This window comes from Anoplophora glabripennis, unplaced genomic scaffold, assembly GCF_000390285.2.
Source record: "Anoplophora glabripennis isolate ALB-LARVAE unplaced genomic scaffold, Agla_2.0 scaffold33, whole genome shotgun sequence".
Taxonomy (NCBI): domain Eukaryota; kingdom Metazoa; phylum Arthropoda; class Insecta; order Coleoptera; family Cerambycidae; genus Anoplophora; species Anoplophora glabripennis.
Window position 1 is genome coordinate 613390 of NW_019416463.1, and position 20845 is coordinate 634234.

Below are 20845 nucleotides of genomic sequence, written 5' to 3' on the forward strand. Positions count from 1 at the left end.
AACATACTATACCAGCGCAAACTGCGAAAACAGTAATTGACTACTTCATAATTAGCTTTTCTAAAATTGCTTTAATGGTTTCACGACGCAAGAAGCCATAAAATTCAATGGGTTTGTGATAAACATCTTCAATAACTAGAGCATTACTAGATACAATAACTTAAGTTTTTTACAGAATTTTTATTTTAAAGGACTAAAGTCTAATAAATTGTCAATAAAATTTACTATACTTATTATTAAATTGCATTCACCCACAGTATGGCAATGTATCTATTAATATACTTGAATATAGGTTAACATTAGTTGGAATTAAATGTTGATCATTGTTTTTATTAATCCAGGATACATTGGCATAAACATATTGAAGAACAGTTTTAGCTAATGATCGTTTAAGCGCACTCATTTGTAATCATTATCACTTTGCAGTGGGACTAGGTATTTTGTAACTTGGCCAAAAATAATAATCATTATTACTGTTATTATTATTAAACAGAAGGAAATCACATCATTAATACGGACTCTCCTGTAAGACATCAGTTCCGTCCACTGGCGAACTAAGTACCCTCACAGCCTAACCTACACCATAAATAAAGCCTTTGTCATGCAAATCGCAGACTTATAAGTCAAACGTAAGGCTAGGCACTTGATTTACAACGGAATAATACTAGGCACCACCTCGAAACGGCATACCACATCATACCCGAACGGTGAACGAGTGAGGCTTGCATTGTTGATAGGAAACTTTTCCTTCCAGATCCATCGGGGGCTACCGGTAGTATGGCTGCAAGCTCGGCGATGGGCGGCCAGCAGGGGGGGACACTGCTGCAGTGCACGGACGACCGAGGCGCGGGATTGGCCGCGTGGCAGATGGGCGGGGGCCACAGTCAGGCCCTGGCCACACCCACGCTGTGGCAGTATCCTGGTAAGTGAGTGCATTCAACGCCGACCAGTTTTTTGTGTCATTTTTTCGGACCGGTTTTTGTTGAGTAATGCCGTTTTTTTTATAAGCGTGACCTGTTGCTGCTGGCGTAACGCGGGAGTCGGTCAAGTGGGTTATCGTGTGTGCGCGTCTTTTTTTGACGGGAAGATGGTGTGGGACTTTTTCTTCCACTTAGGTAAATAGCGCCAGACCGCAGCGCTTATGGTTCCTGATATGTAATTAATAAGAGTTTCTCGGAAGAGCGGGGCGGTTTTATGCAAAACTGGTTTCTCTGTTAATTGTTACATAATTAGACTTGTTACGTTTCGTGTACTTTGTACGTTGGCATGATACAGAGGAAGTTATGTGAGGATTTGGATTACGTTAAAGCAATAAGTGACATTCCTTAGCTGATATCATGTCAAGGCATACAAACTAGTCTAAACAAGTAGAGAAGAGTCAAGATATTAAAAACGGACTTTGTACCTTGATTCGTCCAATTCAGTTTTGATATAAATTACCTCAGTTCATTTTCCTTTATCTTCTCATTAACAAAAACAAAAAAATATGAAGCAGCTCAGCACAAAGCTTCGTCTCATGATAAACCATATAGGACATTGCTCAATAAAAACCTACTTTAGTTAATAACCATCCTAGGTCGACCATTTTGCATCACAGATATTATAGACACGACACGATATTATCTTACCTCCTATTATAATCCCTGTTTTTTGTTTTCTCACCTATTAATTTTTAATTTCTGTTATAGCGCCTGTTCCAGTGGAGCCAATGGTTCCACTGCCGGTACCAATGCCTCCTGTGGGGTTCCAACTAGTTCGCGATCCTACCACTGGGGGTCTCCTTCTTTTACCCACTGCCGGAATAGGTCAGTTCATTTGTTATTTTATTTAACCCCTTACAAAGCTATACTTTACCATATGTCACGCCATATACGCTCAAATTGCACCTCATCGCACCCAAATCATGTTCGATCTTTATGTTTAGGTCACCTCAGTTCTAGATCAATTTTTGTACACTATAATCACCACTGCATTGTCACAAGTAGGTAGTACTAGGGAAATCTCTTGAAAGAAACCAATAATACTTTAGATGGTACGAATCCAGACTTTTCTTCATTTCATACAGAGCGCTGGTCACGTTCCAATACCAGATCACGCTAGAAATGAAAGAAATAGATAATGCAAATTCTTAATGATAAACAAAGACAGCTGGTTTATTTCTTCATCTAGCAATCGTAAAATAGCTATCATCTTATCTTAAATACTCTTATTGCAATCCAGAAATGATCAGCAGTGTATAAAATGAAATTAAAGTTGTCTCTCTAAAAAATCTATTGGTATTTTTCAAGAGACACTGGCTTAGTATACGGATTCCGCAAAAAATCCTCGCAACGCCTACTTTTTCATTTCAGAACCTCTGCAGCAAGCCGTAGTATGGCCAAGTTACTCCCAACCCTCTTCTGTCCTGTTGCCATCTTTACCGCCAATGCCTCCTCCGCCCCTCCAGCTACTCAGTTCTGCGTCATCAGACTACCTCTCCAGCAGCACCACTCTTCATCAACACACCCAAACGCACAGCACCAGGTTGGTGGCGGTAACGACGGACACCAAGAGGAAGATTCCCATGCCTATACCGGCCACTACTCTGATAAAAATCGAAACTGATGCTACACTGGACCAAACAAAAACCTTGCAGGCCGTTAGTACCATCGCAAGCAATACCGGAACGGTTTTCACGGACCAAAATATGGCTCCTTTGGTGACCACGCATGTTATCTACCAGCATCCTACCAATTTGATCTTGTCCCAAACACCAAACGGAGAGGCGTCTTGTAGGTCACAAGCAACGTCGCCGGTAGCTTGTCTTACACCACCTCCAGAAACACAAACGCATGAAGAAGAGGCGTCCACTGTACAGGACGCCAGTAATCAGACAGACACCCCGTTCTGCAGTGAAGACGACAATACCACCCATACTATGTCCGACGTTGTAGGGGAGACGAAGAGTAGGCTCGAACATGTTTTAGAAAAGCCTATTATGGAAATGCCTCATGACTACAGTGTTACAAAAACTCTAGTACCTGAAATGATGGAGGTGATTCAAGAACCACCAAAACTAGATGAAATAGAAGAGGCAGTGCAACCCAGTATTCCAATGGAAGAGGAAGAACCAGAGCAGGAAGTAGTCAGAGGAGTCGAAGAAACCATGTCTCCACAAAAACCGGATTTGAGTGGCTTAGAACTCCTCTCCAATAGTATAGTCGAGTTCGAAAACTGCAGGAATAAAACCGATGAAGAATTACAAGTATCTAGGACGTGTGAAAGCCCGAAAATACGTAGTAGCACGCCACTACCAATTTCAAATGAAACTGAAGTCAGGAAGGAACCTGTCATTCCACAACCTCCCGTAGACGACAGTCTAGGGGGTCTAGGTCTACTCTGCGCCTTGGCAGAGCAAAGGATATTAGAAGAAAACGAAAAACCCAAAGTAGAAAAAGAAAAATCCAAAGAACGCAAGAAGGAAAAAAGGAAATCCAAAAAGCATTCCTCTGATGAGCCGAAAAGGAAGAAATTGAAAAGCGACAAACATCACGAAGATCGAGAACACAAAAGGAAAGAAAAGTCATATGAAAAGAACAATACAGACAAAGAAAAGACGCGATGCGCATGCCACGAAGAGAACTACAGAACCTACAAGACGCCAGAATCCGAAGAGGAGGTGAAGAAATTCATAGCTAGCAAATCGCAGCCTATCTGCTGCAAAGGTGACTGGCCCTGCATGAACGCGATGGAACTGGACATGAGGATGAAGTTGGCCGAACTTCAACGTCAATACCGGGAGAAACAAAAGGAGTTGAGCAAGCTGAAACCAAAAAGGCATTCGACGGACTGCTCGAAGAAGCGTTCAAGGAAGAAGTCGACGCATTCCTCTCACTCCGATAGGAGTTCCACACCACCACCCTTACTAGACAAAATGGACGTGCCGGTAAAGCCTAACAGAGACAAGTCTGAACTGTTAAAACCGCCAACGCTGTGCGCGATGCCTAAATTAGACGAAATTTATAAAACAAATCAGTCCGACGTGGATTCTTCCCCCGAAAAGTATTCCTCCTCTAAAAAACGAAAAGTGGGCAGGCCTAAAAAACTAATGTCATCTTCAGGGGAACACGTGGCCACCGAAACGATAGTCGCCAAGAAACCGAAAAGCAGTTTCGTGGGTTATCTCTTAGCTGCCAAGGAGAAATTCAAAATGCAGAATAAAACTTACCCCGACGCCACTCCACCGAGATATGTCGAAGAAACCATCACCATCAAACCGAAGAAAAACAAAAACAACAATCACATTATAGCGACTGACGTAAAATCTTCTAAGATAAGGCCGAAACTCAGGGCCGAAGCTACTATTAAAACTTACGCGGATGACGACCGTAACGAGTGGGAAACAATTGCCGAAGAGGAGGAAGGTGAAGACGAGGAACAGGAACACGTTGAGGAACTGGCTGATGAGGAATCGGAGGTCGAGGAAGAAGAAAGGGTTGAAGAGACTGTCCCCGAAACGACACATCAGGAAGAGGAGGAGGAGGAGGAAAGCGTTGCCGAGGAAGAAATAGTTGAAGAAGTTAAACCTGAAGACACTCGTTGCACCCTGACTGCGGAATTGTTGGAAGTTGATAAGTTGAGGGTGTTGACAGCCATGGGAGGGTTGTTTTATGCTGGGCAGTTGAATGCGTTGGAACCCCCTGATGTTTATTCCATTATATTGGATGGAGAAAGAGGGAACAGGCCTCACATTATGTCCAGGGAGGAAATTCTTCGAGATGCGGTAAGAATTCCTTTAGAATCTTTTTATCTTGATTTTCTTCTTGATTTTGAAATAAATTTCAGTAATTCTTAAAAAAACAAGGTAATGTTAAAACATTTTCAAGGACAGCTCCAAAAATTGTAGTCGGCTTAGAAATACAAAAAAAAAACAGTAATAGTGAATATTCCTAGTCATAGGGAATATGGGATATTAATTTTTTTAAATTCCAAAAATACTTGTTAAATTGTGGTCGAATTTAAAATTTATTTTTTAAAAATATAAAAAGCTATTTACTTTGTATAAAAAGGATATTGTTCTTGTTTTTTTTCAAACAAAATTAGTACATCAGTAGATTATTTGAGTAAATAATTGCATTTGCATTTGAAAAGAGTAATTTGGAATAACTCCTTGTGAAGATTTATGTGGAACTAGTTGTTGGCAAGGTATGTAAGAAAAATAGACTTATAAAATGTTTAGTTTTATAAGTCTATATAAAAATATGATCCTAAATAAACAAGTCATATTATGTACAACAAAGGAAAGCTCAAACAGTGTAGAAAAAGGAATCACTAGCGAGTTTAGAGACAGATTCGGTTCAGTGGAAGAATTTTCTATAAAATGTTTTCATTCTAAATAACATTTTAGAAAAAGTTGGAACTTTCTTACAGTTACAAGTGTTACATTTGTCAGAATTATTTTGTGGAAAAGTCACGTAAGTGTGATCACTCTGAAACGAATAAAAAAAATAGAAGCAGGTCAAGTTAAACACGATAGAGTTTAGTTTTCTATACATTAAACTTAGGTAGTTAATACAAGTAGGTTTTTATAAAAAAAAATGTTTCAAGGGAAATTGAGCTAATTGATTTAAAAACATTACATTACTTACCCAAATTATAATATTCTCCATCTGGTCAAGTAACAAACGTGATATTTTCAAACGGAACGCTCTTCCGACGGCATGGTAATGGTGCAGTGTAAATAACACTTTTTTCAAAGTAAAACAACTGGATTTCTAATTGTTTGGCACATTATGATCATTTGCCCCCTAACGTACAGAAATTTATTTTTTATATTGGTAAATGACGTAACACATTCATCTAGACCGAACTAGCCGCGCTTTTACAGATACCGTGACAAAAGCGTGCCGATGTAACGAACCACATGCCTGAATAGTCTCATTGTACGGAGTCTAATTAACTCTAATTACGGTTATGGCGAGAGAATGCACTTTGTGGGCGGTAAGGCTGCACTTTGTGGGCGGTAAGGCTGCACTTTGTTCCCGTAACTGTGTTTTAGGTTACCGAAGCGGCAGCCGTTACAAAACCAAAAGTTTCTTCCAAGAGCTCTGGATTTCGCAATAAAATTATGTAATTTTGAACAAGTAACAACAAAGAATAGTTTTATTCAAACGTATTTAACAGTACTTCCCTAAAATCTAAAAAACATGTTTGTATGAAGGGATTCTAATATAATATAGATGAAAATTAAGGTCGTTTAGATAAAAAAAAATAAAGCATTGCATTTGTGAACAAAATATCAGCAAAGAAGGGTGCCAAAGTCTAATTGGACGTTGGAAGTTGTAGTACTTGGTCTAGTAAAGAAAACAGTCAATAGCCATATCCTCTAAAATTCATCGGTTTCTAAGATATTGGTTTTCCTCTCTACTTCTGAAACGCCTCCATTTGCAGCAAAACGGAGGTTATATTTGTAATCAACATACCAAAAAACGTAGGATTGTACCTTGGTATTGCGTCACCTCACGGCTAATGAGCGGGCGCGCCATCATGTTGGAAAATCATACTGGCCCTTGTGGCCAAGGGAATCCTCTAACAATATTGGAAGTTCATTCCACAAGAACTTTAAATAACTTGTCGCCGTTAGACGTTTGGGTATAGTCTTTCCGATCTCAATTGAAGAACAAAGACGTTGACAGTGTGCACCAGGTTCGGTCGCTGACGCAGCAACTCGACATTGAAAAACTTGAAAAACTTTTTCCCATATTTATTTAACCATACCCATCCACATACAGGTCTTGTCGAAATAAACGTGGAGGTGGTAGAAATGTATACGCCCAGTTGAAGAAAGCGAGCGCGTGTAAACGAAATCTAACACAGCTGCATTGGACTACTGGGCAGTGTTGACAAATTGCCCAGCAGTGCAGCGCAGCAATGCGGAATTTGGTGTGATTCAGGTAATTTTAATTATTTTATAGGCACCTTCTATTAATCATTGATATTACAATTGCGAAAGGGAGAAATAATATGATTACAATATGGCATTTTGGAAACGGATCAAAACGAAATTTACCATCAATATAATAAAATTATTTGAGGACATAAATATTTAAAATATGTTGTTGACCAAATGAACATATAATAGAAATATTCTACACATTATATACAACTTATGATAATTTTTTACCTTTAGCAGAAAACTTTTTTAGGGACGCCTATGAAAGTCATTAAATTTTATTGCCAGGCGATTTTTGCATGTTCAACTAACTTCGGAAAGACTATAATATAAACGGCCCAATCAATTTATTGTCTATTATTCCGGGCCAGATATTTACGGAGAATTTTTGCTGGAAATTTGATTCTACACTGGCATGTGGGTTGTCGTCAGACCAACGGCGATTATTGCGAGTGTTATTGACATTACTATTAAAAGTCGATTAATCGGTAAAAAGTATCATTGGAACAAGTTCCAAGTCACTCACAAAAATCCAATCTGTTGGCATGATTTCTTCGCAAGGTGTTGCACTCGTTGGAGATGAAATGGATACAAGTCTTGTTGGCGCAATGTTCGCCATACTCTTACATGAGGGAACTTCGAACAGTGTGGAAATGCTTCTTGTGCTTGTAGATGGACTGCGTTCTAAAAATTGAAGAATATTTCCTACTTTATTCACATTTCTTCAACTGCACGATCAGAATGAAAACGACTACTTGGAACAAAGCCCGTATTTCGTAGTGTGTAGAATGTTCGAATAAATGCTCTTGAATCTGGTAACACTCGGTTAGGATTTCGTCTCTACGAGCAGCAGGTGCTCTTCCATTGCAAAACCCATAACAAAACACCGTATCAGCGTATTCAGCGTGAGAAAAAATGTGTGACACTTCAAATAAATTTCACACATACATAATCAACAAATCAATGCTAAATGCCAATTATTTAGTATGTCTCCTCGATAATTTATCTGTTTTGAACTAGATGCAATCGACATTATAATTGCTGTATCTCACAATCAGTAACTTTTGGGATTTGAGCACATATGCATTTTACCTTATTCAAAATGAAGGATTGACTATTCCTCGTGAAGCACCCGGTATATATTCCTATAATGTAAAGAGTGCAGCATGTACCACAATCCAGCCGCCCTAATATTTCCGACCTCCTCTTAGATGTAATGTAAACATATTTCGGACACTAGCGTTGTCGACAAAAATTCGCCGAATCCTGATATTCGACGAAAGAGTAGGTACACCGTCCAGTGCGTACTTCATTCCGACTTGTTTTTATAAGAAACGGAACAATCCGATTTGATATACGTCTGTCCTGACGCATCTCCAATAAACCATAAAATTATTACCCAACAATGAACCCCATCCGTCCGGCAACAATAATACTCATCTTCCACCTGGCACGTCCCATTATGGAGTCTTTCACCGTCCAGCGATTCCGGGGCCCATAAAAGTTATAAACTGCTTGTCATATTGGAGAGGAGCGTAAAAAAACGTGAAAGGACTAAGGCGAGATGAGATGCGCCGAACGGATAAGAGCCACCCGACAGGCAAGGCCGGACGGGTAAGAATAAGGCTCGGGTGACCGGTTTTGGAATTTACTCTACGGGAGTTGCGCCGTAACCGTGTCAGGTTCGATTCGTAATCGGTGGAGCTCGACGTTTGCGTGCGAGGCCACTGGCGTCACTAGAAGTTAAATACGCTGGCGAAAGAAACTAACGCACCAACTGAAAAGACTACGCAAACTTTACAAAGAGAAGATGTTTGAAGAAATAAAAAACAGGCGTAAAGAAAAAAAAAGCGGGCGTAAAATAAGAAAAACAGACGTAAAGTAAAAAAGTTCAGGTACAATTAAAGAAAAAGGCAAGCGCAAAGAAGAAAACGGACGTAAAGAATAACCAAGCGCATAGAAAGTAAAAAAAGGGCGTAAAGTAAAAACAAGCGGGTGTTTAATAAAAGAAGCGAGACAAATATGGCATTTGTAATGTTAAAAAATGCAGGCACAAAGAAAAAAAGCGGGCGTAAAGAATAAACAAGGGATGAAAAGTAAAGAAGCGGGCGTAAAGTAAAAAATTAGCTTATAGTAAAAGTAAGCAGGCGTGTAGTAAAAACAAGCTGGCGGTATGTAAGAAAAATAGACACAGAGAAAATTGCGGGCGTATAGAAAAAAAGCGGGCGTAAAGAATAAATAAGCGGGTGGAAAGTAAAGAAGCGGGTGTAAAGTAAAAAAAATGGTATGTAGTAAATGCAAGCAGGCGTGTGGTAAAAACAAGCAGGCGGTATGTAAGAAAAATAGACGAAGAGAAAAATGCGGACGTATAGAAAAAAGCGGGTGTAAAGAATAAACAAGCGGGTGGAAAGTAAAGAAGCGGGCGTTAAGTAAAAAACGTGGGTAATATAAAAACAAGCAGGTGTTTAATAAAACAAGCGAGACAAAAATGGCATTAAAAATGGCATTTGTAATGTTAAAAAATGCAGGTACAAAGAAAAAAGCGGACGTAAACAATAAACAAGCGGGTGAAAAGTAAAGAAGCGGGCGTAAAGTAAAAAATTAGCTTATAGTAAAAGTAAGCAGGCGTGTAGTAAAAAGAAGCAGGCGGTATGTAAGAAAAATAGACGCAGAGAAAAATGTGGGCGTATAGAAAAAAAGCGGGCGTAAGGAATAAACACGCGGGTGGAAAGTAAAGAAGCGGGCGTAAAGTAAAAAAATTGGTATATAGTAAAAGTAAGTAGGCGTGTAGTAAAAACAAGCAGGCGATAAGTAAGACAATTAGGCGCAGAGAAAGATGCAGTACTATAGAAAAAAATGGGCGGGCCTAAAGTAAAAAAAGCGAGTGTAATGTAAAGAAGCGGGCCTAAAGTAAAAAAAAAAAACGTGCGTAATATAAAAACAAGCAGGTGTCTAATAAAAGAAGCGGAACAAAAATGGCATATATAATATTAAAAAATGCAGGCACAAAGAAAAAAGCGGGCGTAAAGAATAAACAAGCGGGTGGAACGTAAAGAAGCGGGCGTAAAGTAAAAAATTGGCATACAGTAAAAGTAAGCAGGCGTGTAGTAAAAACAAGTAGGCAGTAAGTAAAAAAATAGACGCAGAGAAAAATGCCCGTCTACAGAAAAAAGATGAAGCAAAAGCGGGCGTAAAGTAAAAAAGTAAGCGTAATGTATAAGCGAGTGTGTAATAAAAGAAGCAGGACTAAAAATGACAGACGCAATGTAAAAAATAGGAGGTCAAAAAAAAACGCGAGTAAAAAGTAAAACAAATGAGCTTAAACTAAAAGAGCAGGTGTAAACTAAAAAAGCGGGAGCAAAGTAAACAAGCGTAAAAAAGACAATGGAAGCATACATAAGAGAAGAGCCAAACGGCTTTCCGTAAAAGGACTATGTATAAGCGCGATGAGACTGGCTTATTTTCATTGTCGCTTATCTGGTATTCATTTTTGGCTTGGGTTCCTGACAACTTTTAATCAGAACATGTCAAACTATAACTGTGTTTGTGTCTTAACCGAAAAAATTGATATTCAGTAGTTCCTCACCCAATTATCCAAGTAATATCATTTTCTTTCAGATTGTGGAGTGATTTATGAGGAATATTGATGTAGTGATTTTCAACCTCGATTCAATTTTGATTAAATACAGGGCGTTATTAAAAAAAAACATTTTCTATAGGATATTGATAATATTCTGTGAAGTACACCAACGTCATCATCAAATCCAAACAATAATCACAATGTAGACTGATCTATTCTTAAAATGCCCTTTTTTTGATTTACCTTCATAACTCTATTATTAAAGGAGATGCAAATTTTATAACTGTGCGAGATTTTATTGTCTCAAAATATTGTACATTTTTATGAATAAATAACTGTAAGATTTAAAATAGCAAGTAACAGTCAAATAATTATCGGCAGAGCATCACAGAGCTAGATTAACATTTATTCAAGAACGTAAGTCGTTTATTTGGCTAATGTTATGTTCAGTGACGAACCTAGATTTTGTTTACATAGCAATTGTACTCAGTAGATTCTTACATTGTAAACATTTTGGAACCTCGTGAAATGCCTTTAGCGCTTTTTCTAGGAGATAGTTTAATTTTCATGCACCATAATTACCGACGTTAATATTTCTACAAGGCGTAACCAGAAGCCCTGACCTGAATCACACAGAAGACATCTGGGATTTTATGCAAAGAGAAGACAGTAAGCAGTTTTTACAAAAAAATTGAAAATGAATCAAAAACTATCAGATATTCGTCTAACTTGCGTTAAAATAGCGTTGACTAAATAGATAAATATAGTTCATTTAATGAAACAATTAGAATGCAAAAATTATATTTTTGCACATATGTATAAATGTATTTGTTGACTGTTTTTTAATTAGCATAAAAAATTATACTCATAGTTCTAAAGCCACAGAAACACGTACTAACCATTAGCAAACGGTACCTGCAGCAAGACTAGTTCATGTGACGTCACTTTGCGGAACTGATCATTAGCGGGGGAAATACAATAAACAATAATAAAGCTAGGATAAAATATATATACCAAAGGACAAATTATAACGTTTTAAAATATCATTCGTTGCTTACAGTTGTCAAATTTTTTAAGATATATATTGTAAAAAAATTATATAAATACCTGTATTCACTTTAGAAATTTGTGGTGCATCTGTTCTGCAATGTGAATAAATTTATTCTGTTACAGATAGTCGAAGTAGCTCCAAAAAATACCGACGACTTACCAGTCGGTACTAGATTATGCGCCTATTGGAGTCAGCAGTACCGCTGCCTCTACCCCGGAAGCGTTGCAGAACCCGGAACTCCAGATCCTCAGTTGGATGGAAAGTTCGTATCGGTAGAATTCGATGACGGCGACAGCGGAAGGATCGCTTTGGAAGACATAAGGTTACTGCCTCCGGATTACCCCATTATCGGTAAGAACTCGAAAAAATTTCGTTGATTTATCTGAAGTGTAACTTTTTTCAGAATACGATCCAAATCCTCTTCTAAGCCTATGCAAGAGGCGAAGAAGAACCTCCACAAGCGTCTCAACTGAAGACAAAACTAAAACTCAAATAAATGTCGCCTTACCACAAGTCGAATCTCAAAAACCGCCAAAAGATCTCGAAGTAGAGAAAGAGAACAAGGACGTAAATAAACCCAGTCGCGAACAGCACAAGGAGAAAAAACGGCTGAAGAAAAAGAAGCGCGAGAAGCTCCGGCAAAAGTTGATGCACGAGGATAAGAAAAAGAAGAAGAAACACAAGTGTAACGATGAAAATTGCAAACACAAGAAGCACCACAAGAAGCATAGGAAGCATAAGAAACATCACGATAAGGTGAGGAACGAACCTGTGGAACAGAACGAAGTTGAGGAAGTGGAGGAAGTTGAAGACGTAGTGGAGGAGCTTTCTTCGGAACAGAATGAAGAAGTTGAGGAGGTTATAGAAGATTACGAGATTGTTGCTAATCCAGAAGATGAAGTTACTATGGACGATATCATCAAAGCCACGAAATCGAAAGTAAGTATATTTTTTCTAAGTTGCAAACGAACTTCTTTTTACTTTCATTGCAACCTATCGGAAAATAGCTACAGGTCAACAGGAATAAGTTTGTGGGTGAGTTATACCCGCCTACAGTTGCGCATTGGACTTTTCCTACTGAAATCTAAGAAAGTTTACTGAAGTTGTATTTTGCAATAACTTTGCCAGATCTTCTTATCTTTTAAATTAGTAGCACATTTAACAAAACATCCAAGGCAAAGAAACTTCTACTGCAACTTTCCTTTTGCAGAAATCGAAGAAGATACGAGACAGGCAGGAATCCTGCGAGAGTAGGAGTAAGATGAGCGCGTTTCTCCCCGCCCGACAGCTTTGGGGATGGGCAGGAAAGGGATATAAACGCCAACGGGCCAAGGGTAGGTCGAAGAAATCCTTTTACAAATCCATCCAGCGGGGAAAGGAGACGATCACTGTATGTATCACGTCCGACACGTAAAGAATTGTATTTTCGACTAAGGGCGGTATTACAATGAAATTGGTTGCTTAAGGAACAATTTTATTCCTTACTAAAGAAATGTTAAATGTGGAGCAGTTACTTTCACAGTTTAGTAGCGTGCGTGACATATAACCTACACAGTATGGCATTGTTACTCAGTGCATATTGGCACAAAGCATTGTTTGCACCTACTGGCAAAGAGCAACCTGCTAATCTGTAGTATCGCGAATGCGGTATTAACGAACTGTAACCAGTAATGATCTCATCAGGTATAAAACTGAACTCTTAAGCAAAAAATTTCATTTTATAGCTGCCACATGCCGAGGGTATTCTTCCTTAACCATCTCATGATATTATTATTTTCCATTTTTCTACTAATTATTAACATACATATCTTTCTCATAAACGGTATCAAGGTAAGCTATTGTTTTTGAGCATAGCTAAAATCATTTTTACATAGAACTTTCGCATTGGTGTAAATCAGTCAAAAATAGGGATTATGTTTATCGCAATGTTAAATTCAATCTCGTCTGATGATATCAAACTAAAATATTTGCATTTTGGAATTGAAATAAATCATGTTCCCTGTTGTATCACGCGTTTGAAGGAAAATTCAGTAAAATCTTTGTAAATGCTATACAAATTACGTTATAATCATATTTATATTTTCATAAGCTTGTTTCAGATGCATGTTGTAATAATTTTGGGTTTGAGATTATGTATTGTATGCTGCCTTGGTATTAGGAATAAAGCAAATTGAAAGTAATTTAAAACAATTCCAAATATCGGCATAACTTAAAAAATGTCCAGTAAAAATGAAAAAAACATTTTGGTGCATGTTACAAACATGTATTTTTTGTTTTGATGAATTTTGAATTTGAATTTTACTTTTTGCAAACGTAGTTCGGTGTTTGCTTGGTATTATTAGCCTCAAGCTTTGAGTGTGTGTTACAAACTTAAATTTAAATGTCGGGCATGATTTAAATTAATGGAGTGTAAGATTATTATGGGAAACATATTTTTAGTTAGCATATTATAGCTGTTTTACATTGACAATTTATTGATCAATTAATTCATGAAGTCACTTCATCAAGAAATTGGACAAGTGTAATGCACCAAATCTGCTGTCAAATAACTTCATGAATTTATTCATTAAGTTCTTGACGAATTAGAGCATGTTATAATTTTCGTCAATTTCTTCGTGAAATTCGGAAGTACCAACCCAACAGATTTCCAGCCTCAGATCAGTAATGAGGTTATGTTATGTGAATATGTAAATAATTGCGTGACGTCGTACTAGTTTTGCATTGTTTCTACTGATTTGTTACTTACAAAAACTAATATTTATATAATATGTGTCTGAACGGTACCGCTGTTGTATCACTACAAATATGAGTGGAAAGGTGACATTTTTGAAATTTATTTGCTTCTTTGATTCGTTGGTAGAACTGATTCATACGTCAAAAAACTTGACAAAGTCTGAAGCAGTGTAAAACCACACTGTTTACCAATAAATTCGTGAATTGAATAACTCGTCAATTTATTCATGAATAAATTGTCAATGTAAAACAGCTATTAGACCAGGGCTGATCTGTCGAAATAACTTCTTGGATGTAAGAGGGAGCAAGCTAATATTTGCTGGAATACCTTCAGTATAACTCACATAATAAAAGTGTAGATCTCTAGATCTTGGCGAGGTCCGGAACATTTTCAAAATTGCAAAAATGTTTAAAGAATTTAAAAAAATACCTATTTTATCTGAGTTTGTTACTTATATCTTGGAACCTATACATTTTGGAAGAATATTGAAGAGAAAAAAGTTTTAGAATTGAATTTTGTACAATCTGGTTGATTAGAACGGCCACAGTAAATTTTAAGTTAACACTCTTTTTTTTATTATTAAACAATTAGATTACATTTATCAATTTGCAATTTATTTTTTTTCAAAAATTATAATTTTAAAATACTAGGAAAAACGCTTCTTTTTTTAAAAAAAGTTAAATTCCGTTTTTATCGAGATATAAGCGGTCAAAATTTATTGGCATTTACTGTTGAGTTATGGGGAATTTTACGTTTATCCAATATTTACCGTTAATTTATAAACAATTTAGCAATGATCTTTGATCTAGCGGCTTCGTCTTTCCGAGTTCTAATCTGGAAAAAATATCCATAAGTTATCGGCAACATAGATAAATCATCGGAAAAGCAGTCGCTGGCACGCGCGAAAAGTGACTCAAAACACGAAAAGTGCGAGAGTGGCGAATTCGGTTCGAGGTTCAAAATGCGAAGGTACGAAAAAATTGCGTTGTCTCGGCTTCTAATGGACCAATTTTGTTTTTTAATCCGATGTCTCGCAAGCCAAGGAATTCGAATATCGTAGTGCCAACTGTCTAATTTGCACATATTTTGTTATAAACAAAGTTTATTATTTATGCATTAAATATACTGTATATTGTACTCTATGCTGCATTTGTTCAATGAAAAAATTTGTTTACGTTTACAGGGTGGTCCGAATTTTATGCAGAAAACTTCGAGGGCAGATAGATCTCTTTAAAATAATATGTGTTTGCCTTATAAACATAGGTCTGGAACGGCACCGTTTTAGAGATACAGGGTGTTGAAGTTGTCAAAAAAAATTGATTTTTTATTTATATCTCCGGAATCTATTAACCGATTTCAATAAAATTTGGTACAGATAATGCATGACAGTAGGCCTTATATTCCCTGAAATATGAGCTTTAAAGGTTAAACCAGTGGTGTACAGCTGGACAGGGGTCACCATCTTTTTTACAAAAAAAAATACGCCACTGCATTTTTTACATGTCATTGTAACTGATTTATATCGATAATATTACAAGAATATTTGTTTATGTGTAAAAGTAAGTGCAATTTGTAAACACATCAACAAAATTATTTACACTCCTTTCTACACCACCTGTGAGGTAGTGTGCGATATAAACAAAAAATCAATTTTTTTTAAAACCTCAACAACCTGTATCTCTAAAACGGGGCCGTTCCAGACCTATATTTATAAGGCAAACACATATTATTTTAAAGAGATCTATCTATCCTCGAAGTTTCCTGCATAAAATTCGGACCACCCTGTATATTTCAACACTGAATATGAACAATTTGGTGGCCCAAAAAAACGAATATTATTTTTTTGTGTCTCTTGTGAAAGTATGTTGGTTTATCATGTTTTAAGAGACTTCTCATAAAATCAGCTCAAAAAAAATTTTTTTAGAGGTCGCTCAAGATTTTTAAAAATTTCCAAAAACGTGAAAAATTGATTTTTTTTAAAATTTTTTTCTCGTTATTTAATCATTTTCTATGTTGAAAAAAATCTGGATTCTGAAAATTTCAAATCGATATTTTAATTTCTAAAGGTCAGTCATAATTATTTTAACTTTAAAAGTAGTGTACTTAAAATGATTTCCAGCGACCTCTAAAAATAAATATCAACGAACTAATATATTTTTTTATTAAATTTGATGAACAAAAGAATCGAAATAAATCCCGAAACACTTAAAAAATTTCTCGAGGTAAAATTTACTACCACACTGTGAGTATCAAATATTTATATTTTAATTTTGAAAGTTAAAATAATTATTATAATTAATTAGAATAACAGAATAATAATATTTAGAAATTAAAATATCGATTTGAATTTAGAAAAACCTAGAAAATGATAAAATAACGAGAAAAAATTTTAAAAAAAATTCAATTTTTGACGATTTTGGACATTTTTAAAAATCTTGAGCGACCTCTAAAAAAATTTTTTTTGAGGGGCTCTTAAAACAAACTAACATATTTTCACAAGACACGAAAAACATATTAGTTTTTTTTGGGCCACCCTAAATGAACATATTTAGTTATAATTATCACAATTATTTAAATTAAAAAAAATGTTTTTTATTTGGAAATTATTTTTTTTGTTAAATACAGATCAAATTAACAAAAAATTGCACTTTAAAATTATAATTTTTGAAAAAACTAAATTGCAAATTGATAAATGTAATCTGATTGTTTAAAAATAAATAAAAACAGTGTTAACTTTAAAAATTTACTGTGGCCGTTCTAATCAACCGATTTCAGTTTTTCAAAATCCATTTGAAAGGTTGAGCGGTATTTTCTATGTGAAAACATTTTCAAGTACCTAGATGCTTTATTTGAGTCTGTGCAACATTTTGAATATTCGAAAAAAATTTTTCTAAATTTTTTTCAAAAAATTATTTTGCGATAACTATCTAACCGTTTTCAATAAAATTTGTTGTGTTGTTTTATTATACTCTAAAGTTTTTTTTACCGAAATTAGAATGCCCTCGGGGCAATTAAAATATTTTTAAAAAATTGTCCAAAAAAACTTGATTATTTTGCCTTTTTTTCATCAATTATTGCTAATTTGTAACATCGGTAATAAATTCAAAACATTTTTAACTTCCAGTATATTGTGCAAAATTCATTTCTAAAACTTTTTTCCTCTTCAACATTATTCCAAAATGCATAGATTCCAAGATATAAGTAAAAAACTCCGATAAAATAGGTATTTTTAAATTTTTGCAATTTTGAAAATATTCCGGACCTCGCCCAGATCTAGAGATCTTCACTTTTATTATGTTAGTTGTACTGAAGGTAATCCAGAAAAAATTTGCTTGCCCCCTCTCACATCCACCTCAAAACAGAACCTCGCTGGTCTATATGGGTATGTTTTATTTTTTATAGTTTTGAGTTGCTAGGAGGTGGATATATTTTTTTTTAGTTTTGCACTGGTTTTGTAGCAACATCAATTTATTATACAAAATTTAAATAATAAAAAATGTACAATTCGTGTAAAACCATTTGTTTGGTAAAAACGGTGGCTATTGAAAAATTTAAAAAAAACTTCTCTAGTTCGTGTACAAAAAGGAATGTTGTTATTCGTAATTCACACGAAAAACTTTCTATTTTCACGTTTCCATTGGCAAAAGCGCTTGTTTGGAATTTGAACAAACCCGAGGCTAATTTAAAAAATAAAGTGGGCACTGATAAATGTTTTAAATACTCAAGTGTATTGCTGGTTAGGTTATTTGTTTATTACCAGTTTCTGCTCAAAATCAATAAGCACCTTTAGCGAGAAGAAACCCTAAGATGCAAAAAATCCTTCTAATTATAGACACCTGTTGAGGTTAAGGTTTATTTTGGCTGGGAATGATTTTGGGAGCGAGAAAATAAAAAATATTTCTTGGAAATCACGAATGCACCACATCAACGTATGTAATATTTCAAATGTGGTTACAACTATTGTCAGTAAATTATCCCTCATTAAATATCTTTTACAAATTAAAGTGAACAAAGCTGTGTGCGATTTGTTGTGCTTTAATTGGGAAAAAATCCTGAGTTATATTTTTAAACCGTCGAAAATTAAGTTATAAGAATTGATGACCATTACTAATCTTCCTAGCTTAAATTGTTCGAATGCCCTAGATTGCATGCATCTATGTTTTTTCCAAACAACATACAAGCTAAATTTGTGACATACTGGTAAACCTACACATATTTTTGTCTAGCTCCAGTTGCATATGTCACAAATTCAGCAACGTAAAGGACCCCGCACAAAATATATGGAAAATGGTCTTTCGGTAAATTTTGCTGAAATTTTGCAGAGAGGTAGGTTTCAGATTTGATCCACAATGAAACACCCAAAGCGGTCTGATCCTTATAGGGCGTTTGGGGTCGCTGATTACGATGAGTAGGTCAGTTAACCCTTCGAGTCATACATGATTCTACAGCATATTTTCGTCTGAATTTTTTTACACTGGGGTGTTTTCAGGGTCACTGATCGCGAATATGAAGTTAGATTTTCAGTTTCCAAATCCAAGATGGCGGATTCAATATGGCTGACGGTCAGTCATGCGTTCTTCTCAACGAATTCTAACCACTAGAAGGAGCTTTGTGTATCCTTATACATGTATTTTAACTGTAGCAAACATCTAAACAGAGAACTACCTAATAAATAAAGATAGATAGTGTCAAATGTAAACAATGAGACACAACGGCAGTGGCGTACTGTCAAAAAAGGCAAAAGATTACTCATTTTATAAATAATTTTTACATATTGGTGATATAATGAGACGGTAAAAATTGAAGTAAAATTAATAAACTGTTTTTACTATACTCAAATTGTTTTGACATCAGTACTGATTAATTAAATGCTTTTATCCAACACTTGTATATAATGATACTATAATTTCTTTGGTTTTAAAGGAATAATGTGGCCTATAAGTCACTAGTGAGTTATAAGTCATAAGTCACTAGTAAGTTATGACTTATAAAACCCACTAGTGACTTATAGAAATCATAAAAAGACAAATGTTTGGTTTATTTTTCTAGTTTTTATTAGAAAACCAATTTGAAACAGTAATAAGTCAACAAATAACCTAAAATGCTACAAACTTACAATCTACCTACTTATTAATATTAACATTAACATTTATGGTAAAGCCGTAATTTGATATTTGAAGGAGCACCATCAAAAGTAACAGAAACTATTTTGATACCTAATTCACTTAAAAATTCTAAACATTTTTTTAACAAATTAGCTTTTTCTCCACCACTTAAACCGTTTGTCAAGAAGTACCCAACAGGTATTTTCCAATGACTATTTATAGCTACAACCATAAAAACAAGGGCTTCCGTAGCTTCTGGAATATTATCCCCATATACTTCAGTGCCGACATCAACATATCCAGTGAATCGTTTCCCATTCCACTCAACACTTTGCATTATAGACGTTTCGTCAAATACCAAATTGCCCAAAATTTCACTGTTTGTTTCTCTTACTTTCATTTTAATAGCAGCCAATGCTTCATTTGTAAATCCAGGTGTTCCATCTATAGATCTGTACCACTTAGAAATTGTTTTTGTATGTGGCAAAGCCATGTTAAAACTTCTTCTTGCATAATTATAAGCATCTGTTGAATAAAAGCTTAACGTTAAGGCAAACGACCTAAGCTCAGGTGAATACTTTTTACGAGATTGTCATTTTCTTGATCTTTGACAGATTTCACCTAACATTCCAGGTGCTGATTCCTAAAAATACATATTGTTTACAGACACAGAAAGAATAAGTATTTTTCAACTTACATGAATGATACATTGAGCAGTTTCTGTTAAGTCATATTTCTTTTTCAAAAATTTCAGAAGAGAATTAAGGCTACAAATTCTGGCTTTTAGACGACTCTTTGCCTGCTGCAGACTTCGGATCTTTATTGTTTGCATTTTTATTTTTTTCTTACAAATACTCCAATTTTTTCTTGCTCTTTTTGGACTATCCATGTCAGAAGTATGGCATTCTCCAAAATATCGTGGATAAGGCCTTTTCCTAAAAATGATGAATTATCTATTCCAGATGTATTTTATATAAACACTTACGGTAGTGTTTATATAAAATAAAATGGTAATATATAAATAGGTAACAAGGTAGAATTTTCTTGGTATTTTTTAAAATGTACTGAATAAAAAAAATGTTAGATAGGTAAGCAGATAGCAAAATTATAGGGTATTAGTTGTAGATACTATACAAAGGATATATAATTTGTTAATTATATTTTTATAACTTACTTCACGTTTATAATTTTATTACGATTGGGTGAATCCATTCCTATTTCTGATGCAGTTAAAGTTGATCAATGTTTTGGTGATGTGTCACCAAATTTCAAATATATTTCAGGAAGATCTGTAGCCTTATTTGTAGTAGATAACAAGCCTGATTGAGCACTCAGTGTCGACGACGATGAACATGTGGATATACTTTCTGGTTTTTGTTGCGGCAAGTGCAATGACTGTTCCGTAGGAACATCATTTAGAGAAATATTTTCCTTATTAGAACTG

The 20845-nt window shown here is 35.5% G+C and overlaps 1 protein-coding gene across 3 annotated transcripts in view; it reads left to right on the forward strand.

Annotated features, from left to right (window-relative positions):
• Positions 1-20845, forward strand: part of LOC108912772 (protein winged eye) — a 241345-nt gene that overhangs the window by 213507 nt on the left and 6993 nt on the right. For all 3 annotated transcript variants that reach the window (XM_018718154.1, XM_018718164.1, XM_018718172.1), the window contains 6 exons: positions 755-922; positions 1689-1805; positions 2352-4762; positions 11685-11913; positions 11966-12501; positions 12773-12952. In XM_018718154.1, the coding sequence (XP_018573670.1) occupies positions 755-922; positions 1689-1805; positions 2352-4762; positions 11685-11913; positions 11966-12501; positions 12773-12952 (3641 nt within the window). The remainder of the gene's footprint in view (positions 1-754; positions 923-1688; positions 1806-2351; positions 4763-11684; positions 11914-11965; positions 12502-12772; positions 12953-20845) is intronic.